This window comes from Dipodomys ordii, unplaced genomic scaffold (genome assembly GCF_000151885.1).
Source record: "Dipodomys ordii isolate 6190 unplaced genomic scaffold, Dord_2.0 Scaffold21, whole genome shotgun sequence".
In the NCBI taxonomy this organism is placed as follows: Eukaryota; Metazoa; Chordata; class Mammalia; order Rodentia; family Heteromyidae; genus Dipodomys; species Dipodomys ordii.
The window spans coordinates 10,930,663-10,938,514 of record NW_012267237.1 but is presented as its reverse complement, the minus strand read 5'-3'; the positions used below and the strand labels follow the sequence as shown (position 1 = coordinate 10,938,514).

The 7,852-nt window shown below is 44.7% G+C and overlaps 1 protein-coding gene across 1 annotated transcript in view; it reads left to right on the top strand.

Annotated features, from left to right (window-relative positions):
* Fam134b (family with sequence similarity 134, member B) overlaps positions 1–7,852 on the top strand; it is an 81,423-nt gene that overhangs the window by 56,806 nt on the left and 16,765 nt on the right. Inside the window, exon 3 of the mRNA XM_013013869.1 lies at positions 6,438–6,564. Coding sequence (XP_012869323.1) covers positions 6,438–6,564 — 127 coding nt within the window. The remainder of the gene's footprint in view (positions 1–6,437; positions 6,565–7,852) is intronic.

The following is a 7,852-nucleotide window of genomic DNA, read 5'->3' as shown; positions in this document are numbered from 1 at the left end:
GGGAGCTCTATGTGAAGTCTTTTGAGGAACCTCCATACTGCTTTCCAAAGTGGTTGAACAAGTTTACATTCCCACCAACAATGAAGTAAGGTTTCATCACTAAGTCTTTAGCGCCAGTAATGGTCGGACAGCCTGCTGTTGGTGTCTATTTATTTACATGAACAGAGGCAAAGTGACAGACACCAAGGACACTGCTATTCCTATACCAAGATTCATTTGTTTGAGCGCCACCTTTCCTAGTGCTCATTGAGTGAAGGAGAGCTCCAGGGCCAATCACATGTCCTCTCTGAATGACATCTATTTTTAAGGAGTGTTGCATTTCTTAGTCTCACAGAACCCCCTACTGGATATTACTAGGTACTGCATGCTGAAATGACATTCTGTCTGTGTAGCCATTAAACTACACAGAACTATATCATTTTTATATTATTTAGACATAGCTTTTGTTAACTCTAGTTTTGAAGGGGAAAAAAGATACATGATAACTTAGAATATACACATAAAGATGGATATGTAAAATCATTCAGATCCCAGTTTGACTGAGTTGTTTGGGATCCTAACAAAGCCTGCCTCTCTGTTTTCCTGATTTGAGCAACTTCAAGTCAGTTTGACCCATTGGAGGCCTGCTTTGAGGACTTGTAACCCAAGACCAGAGCATGTCTAGTTTACTGTTAATATCTGGTGTTGAGGCAAAATCTTTTTGAGAACTCTGCCAGTGTCTATGGATTTTGAGTTTTTTCCAGTCTAGTTAGCAGGACCCGGAATCGTTACTAGCAACCAACACTGTTCCTTCTCATCTTTCCTAATGTCTCTTTTCTGGCCTCGTTTCTTACACACGTGTGCCCTTCAACTGAGGTCTTCAACTGAGGGCTCCAGGCACACCCTGGTTAAATGTCCAGTACTTTCTTTTCCCTTTTTGACTTTTTTGTCCTGGGGCTTGAACTCAGGGCCTGGGTGTTGTCCCCGAGCCTCTTTGTGCTCATGGCTAGTGCTCTACCACTTGAGCCCCAGCATCATTTTTTTTTTTTCTGAGTAGTTTATTGGAGACAAGCCCCATAGCCTTTTCTGCTTGGGCTGGCTTTGAACCGCCACCCTCAGATCTCAGTGTGTCCTATGTAGCTAAGATTACAGGCGTGAGCCACAAGCCCCAGGCTGGTACTGTCCTGTGCTCCTGGCACTCCCTCTTTGTAGCACTCTACTTTCCCGCACGCGGGTTGGCAGTGCAGGCAGTTTGGTATCCTAACTCAGGAGGCAGCAGGCTAGCTCTGAGGCCTGTCAACCCTCAAGGCAGCAGCGGGGCAATCCCCACGCCTTCCTTGATTTCCTGGTGGTGGGGCACTGTCTTCCTTTGTCTAAAGACCAAGGCCTTGGAAATAATTATTTTTTGTTGTTGTTGTTGTTCCTGTTGTTGGTCGTGGGGCCTGAACTCTGGGCCTGGGCGCTGTCTCTCAGCTCTTCAGCTCAAGGATAGCACTCTACCACTTGAGCCACAGCACTACTTCTAGTTTTTTGGTGGCTTATTGAAGATAAGAATCTCACAGACTTTCCTGCCCAGGCTGGCTTTGACCCGTGATCCTCAGATTTCAGCTTCCTGAGTAGCTAGGATGACAGGCGTGAGCCATCGGTGCCCACCTTGTATTTTTCTTTTTATGGTTTGATTGTTTCAGGTGGGAAGGTAAATCATGTCCCTCACATACTGTCTTGTCCAGAAACAGCAATCTCCCTCTTCTTTACTCATGAAATAGGAATCCCGTGTAGCGTTCTGTCAGATATTTCTTTCTTCCTTTTGTTTTTCTTGTGCCAGTCCTAGGGCTTGAACTCAGGGCCTAATAGCTACACTTGGCCTTTTTGCTCAAGGCTGGTGCTCTACCACTTGAGTCAGACTTCTACTTAGGGCTTTTTGGTGGTGGGTTTGTCTTCTGAGCTGACTTTGAACTAGGATCCTCAGATGTCAGCTTCTTGAGCAATTAGAATGATAGGCATGAGCAACTGGCACCTGACTTCTGATAGTGATTTGGCTAAGAACGGATGCCTCAGTAATCTGGGTCTCTTGTGAATGAGGGAGATTTCTGCGCGTCACCCTGGCGTGTCTAACAGACTCTCCCGGCCGAGGCTCAGGCACTGCCGCAGCAGTAGCGGGGGTGTCACATTCCCAGCGTTAGGGACTCCACAGAGGCCTCACTTGTGAGTCCGCACCTCATGTGCATAAGTCGATGTATTCTAACATGGATATGGAGGCAGAAAGAATTCTGATTTGAAGTTCTCCCCCAAGAGCCAGGGTGACTCCCTGCAGATAGCAAGGTCCCCTCGATCCCCAAGGTCCCCAAGAGTTGCCCACGGGGAGGCCAGCCATTCGTCAGCTGCCCAGAAGGAACTCTGTCTTGGCATAGCATTCTTTGGTAAATAATTACTTACCTTGACTGCAGAATGTCCTTTCTCAAGCGCACCTGATTGACTTCCTAAGAGGGAAGGTAACCAAGCAGCATTCACTGGAGCTTGTGCGGGAAGCATCTGTGCCTGTAGATTCAGGGTCACAGGCCATGTGGAAACTGGCCTGGCCTTGCCGGGGTCTGCGACTCAGTGACCTCTCCCAGGGAGCCACTTGGGCTGCTGCACCGCGATGCAGGTGGTCACAGCAAGGTGGACATGCTGGTCACCAGCTGTGCCTGAGTGCCGAGCAGGGGCACTGGCTAGCAAAGACAGTGGAGAGGATGCAGGGAAGGATGAACCGAAGGGCCTTATTCCCCATGAACTCTGAAACCGCACATTCCCTCTGAAACAAAGAAGGAAATCTCAGGAATAAAGCCATTTTTTTTTCCTTTATAGATGACCTTCAGTCATACTTTTACTTTTTGGTTAAGAACTGGTTAAAACACTGGGTGCCAGTGGCTCATGTGTGGCTAGCTACTTAGGAGGTTGAGATCTGAAGCTCTCAGTTCAAAGTTATCCCAGGCAGGAAAATCTGTGAGACTCTTATCTCCAATTAACCACCAGAAAATGGGAAGTGGAGGTGTGGCTCAAAGTGGTGGAGCACTAGCCTTGAGCAAAGGAGTGCCCAGGCCCTGAGTCCAAGCCCAGGACCAACAAAAAGAAAAGAAGAAGAAAGAACTGTTTTGAAAGGCAAGGTCTATTTCCCATCTTTGTTAGTTGGGCCTTACTTTGTGTTACGCTTTGTGCCAAGCCTGGTGGGAAGACAGCCACACACCACGGAAAAGATCTGTTGCCCAAACCTTGTCCAGTATTCACAGGTTATCCTTTCTCCGGTTCTGTCTAGGAAAACCTAGAGTTTTGTTATGGAGCAAGCCTTTGCACACGTCACTTGTATTACACATCTACCAAGCACCAGGCCTGGGGCTTAGTTTCCGCTGAGTTTTTAGATTCTGCCCATGACGTGCTCTGTGTTCCTGGAAAGGTCTGGCCTCACATGATGCCACAACGGCACTGGTGAATCACGGCTCATCCTCCTCACTCCAGCCAGGGGCAGGAAGGACGTGGAGTGTTCCCATTCTAACAACAACATGGTGTCTTTAAAGAATACCGCTAACTGTATTCATCTGATGAAGGCACGTGGTTCAACGTGAATAGAACTGTATCGGAAATCAGGAATGATCTGTCTCAAGCTAGCTGAGAAAACTAGGGTGGGTTTCATGATCTTCACCCATAAAATAACAGACCCTGAAAAGTGAGCATCAAGGGTCATATTCAATTCCAAAATTATGTCAGTGTCTGGTATCCAAATTGAACTGCAGTGATAGTAGGGTAGGGTAGACGCACAGTCTATGCTGTAGGCTATAGGAATGTGTGTTCCTATAGTTCCTATTCTGAAATGACTACTGGGCAAATTTCAACTTTCATTCAGACCCCTAGAGAGCAAGTCTTTTGGGTATGTGTCTCATTTGAAGTTGTAGAGTGATATCCATTCTTCATCTTGGAACACAGGATTTCTTTGTAAATCATAGGTTCTCAGGGCTGGGGTATAGCTCACACGATTACTTGCCTAGTATAAGTGCAGGGTCCTGGTTTCAGTCCTCAGTACTGAAAATCAATCAATCCTACTAAATTTCCCTTAGCACATTTACTCTTACCCCAAATATTGATTACTCTCCAGAACTTACTTGGTTAGATATGTTCAAGTTGTACATACGGCATTTCTCATTTTTTTTAATTTAATTTTGTTTTATTTGTAAACATACTGTACAGAGGGGTTACAATTGCACGGGCAGGATAATGCGTACATTTCTCACCAAGCATTGCAGCTTCCTCCTTTGTTTACCCTTCACATCCCTTCCCAGCCTCCCCCCTCCCCCCCAATCCCAATCCTTCTCCTCGGCATTTCTCATTTATGCTTAAGTATCAATAAGAACTATTGGTTATTATATTAGTATAAATGTAACAATGGAACTTACTATTTAAAAAAAACCTATCCCATGGCTGGAGTTTGAACACAGGCCCTCGTGATTGCTAGGCAGGCACTGTAGTACTTTAGCCAAGTCCTCAGTCCTTTCTACTGTAGTTATTTTTTAAGTGGAATCTCAAGTTTGTATCCTGGGTCAGTCTTGGATGTTGAGCCCCTCTTTATGCCTCATGTAGTAGGGATAACAAGCGTGTTCCACAGCACTCAGCTTATTGGTTGAGATGAGGTTTCACTAACTTTTTTTTAGCCTAGTTGGCCTCAAACAATAATTCTCCCAATCTCTGCTTCCCAAGTGGCTGGGAGGACAAGAGTGGCCATCACACCCCGGCCTCACTCTCTCAGGAGCTAGGATTACGGGCACACACCGAACTGGTTACATGAATTTGTTCCAAAGGGAAGAAATTTAACGTAAGTGCTTTTTATGAAAAATAATCACAAGTTATTCTTTGGTTTCTTCTTCCTAGCAACTCGTAATATCTAGAGATGCAGTTAGAGGGTAGTGGTACTTTTTCAAGTGGTACTTTTCAAGCAATGCTTGGCATATTTATCATAATGCAGGACACAAGGGGAAACTTTGGTCACCTTGTATTAAATAAATGAATAAAGTAATGGACAATATCCAACTCTGATGTCTACTGTAGAAAATAGGTAAAACTCTTAAATGTGAAAAAAAGCTTTGTTATTAAACTGTGCTCTCTACAAATCTCTTTTAGTTATTATTGTCTCTACAGAGCTCATTTAGCATCAGAATAGGCTCTGTTCCAATTTAGGGCATTATTAAATAGAACAACAGACACACACACACACACACATACAAACACACACGCAAATATGTGAGCTCAAGGCTAACTTTAAGTCACAGTGCCACTTCCAGTATTGGAGATAAGAGACTCACAGACCTTCTTGCTCAAAGTGGCTTTGAGCTGTGCTCCTCAGATCCCAACATTCTAAGTAGCTAGGATTACTGTGAGCTGCTGGTAGCTGGCTGAATTGGGGTATTTTTATGAGCTAGGATTGTAAAAGCAGAATTTCAGCTTGGTATCGTTTATGCTTGATGTTGTTATCAGTTTAGGGAATGGCCTGCATCTGTATATGTCTTCTTCCTGGAGTGACTGTTTCTAGTTTTTAGCTTGCTGGGGTTCTCCTGGAAAAGTGAAGGCATGGAAAAAAGCACCTTGCCTGACATTGCATCGCCCTCCACACATTCCAGGTGATGGCTGGGAAAAGATACTTGAGAAAAATAAGGGGTAGCAGGAGATGACATTGAGTTTGACAAGCAACTGCTATGTATATTATATTGAAAGTAAGTGGTTGAATAGTTATTTTGATTTAATGCTTGAATTAAAAAAAATCCCTCCAGTTTAAAAAGTTGTTTGTTTTTTTGTTTGTAAGTCCTACAAGGCATAGTCGCTGAGCCTTGTCATTGCTCTTCCAGTTCACTGTGCTGGCTCCACATGGGGCTAATAGGGTAGCACTTTTAGCTTTTTCATCCCCAGTCTCTCAGGCTTAGGAGTGAGCTGCTGATCCATTCCAGACTTGAGCTCAAAAATGACTCCTTCAGAGAAGACACCCGAAGCTCCAACCCTGACTTTGGCCCAGTGTTTTCCTGTTGCGTTGTAATCAGATATTTCATTGTGTAGCTACTTGTATCTGTTGGCACCTGAGGGATTACAATTACATGAGTCAGGCAGTGAGTAATGTCCTTTCAAAGAGCGTCTTCTGCTCCCTCCCTCTCGCAGTCCCTCCCTCCCGTCGCCGTCCAAGAGTTGTTACAGTTCACTTTCATCAGCGTCCAGTGAGCTCCACTGCTGGTCTTTTTCACCCTTCCCCCCACTCCCAAGGATAAGCAATCAAATTCACCATCCAGCAAAGAAGACAGGCATTGGAGATTCTTGAGTTATGTATCTTACTGGTTCAACTCTGAATCCACAGAGCTTTTACAAAGTGAGACCAACAGTAGAGGATGATCTGAATGAATCTTCTAAGGTTCAACTTAGACTTTGTTTTCTTTTTCTCTATTTAGCTGGGAAGTTATCAATGCCAAACCAGATGAAAGACCCAGACTCAGCCACTGTATTGCAGAATCATGGATGAATTTCAGCCTATTTCTTCAAGAAATGTCTCTTTTTAAACAGCAGAGCCCTGGCAAGGTAAGTTTTCCAATGGAGGGAGTGTGTTTTAAAATGCAGAGTATACTTGAGAACAAATGAACTCTAACCTCTTTTGGCTTGGAAAGGTTCTCCAATTCTGAATGTACTAGGAATGTATGCTATGAAAGTTATTATCAACAAAGATCTTAACAAGTGAGCAGTAGTCTGTTGCCTCGTGTTTTGGAATTGTATTGGTTTTAGGTTTTATGCAAACTGAGTTAGCTTATTAATTAGAATGAATGATGATTGGCTTTATCAGCCAGACTAAAAAGGAAGAAAAATATCTGATTAAAAATGTCAGTTATTATATTTAGTAAGGTTTGAAGTCGGAGGGAGGTAAATAAATACATAGCCCTCTGCTTCTGCTTTCAGAGGTAACAATCCCACTTTCAGTCTAAAAAGTGGAGATTCTGGCATGATTTATTTCAGAAAATTCACCACCTAGAGGTGCCAGCACTCAGGAAGCTGAGGCAGGAGCATTGTGAATTTGAGCTCAGCCTGGACTACAAAATCTAAAACAAAGCAAAATAAAACAATTCAGTTGCTGGCAAAAACACTGATGGCAAGTCTGCATTCCCAATCAAGACGAAAGTCTCAAGAGACAGGCGTGGGATGCATGGAGGCGCGCACTCGCTTGCCCTGCACGTGCAGGAGCCTCTCCACCTCAGCCCAGCATGCCTGATGATTTGGGTGCAAAGAAGACCATGTCCATTCCACTGCTGCCTAGAAATGTAAATCTCCATCTGGTTGGAACCAAGAGCTGGAAATATCCACATCTGAGATCCCTGCCATTGTACCTATAACTTGATGAACCTGGGGACTTGCACTGACTAAGCAAGCACCCTAATACTTGAGTCACATCCCCAGCCCTTTCTGTTTTAGTTATTTTTTTCAGATAAGGTTTCATGATTTTTGCTGTGGTCATCCTCAGATCACAGTCCTCCTACCTGAGCACCCCACGTACTAGGCTTACCGAGAAGCACACCATGCCTGGATTGCTTGTTGAGACAGGATCTTTTCCCTCCCTAGGCTGGCATTGAAGAGACCCTTCTGATCTCTTCCTCCCGAGTAGCTAGGCCTACAGGCAAAAGCGACTCAAGGTCATTTTTAATCTTTTTTTGGGGGGAGGGTCTGGTTGTGGGGCCTGAACTCTGGGCCTGGGCTCTGTCCCTCAGCTCTTCAGCTCAAAGCTAGCGCTCTACCACTTGAGCCACAGCGCCACTTCCGGCTTTTTTCTTTTTGCTTATGTGGGGCTGAGGAATCGAACCCAGGGCCTCATGCATGCAAG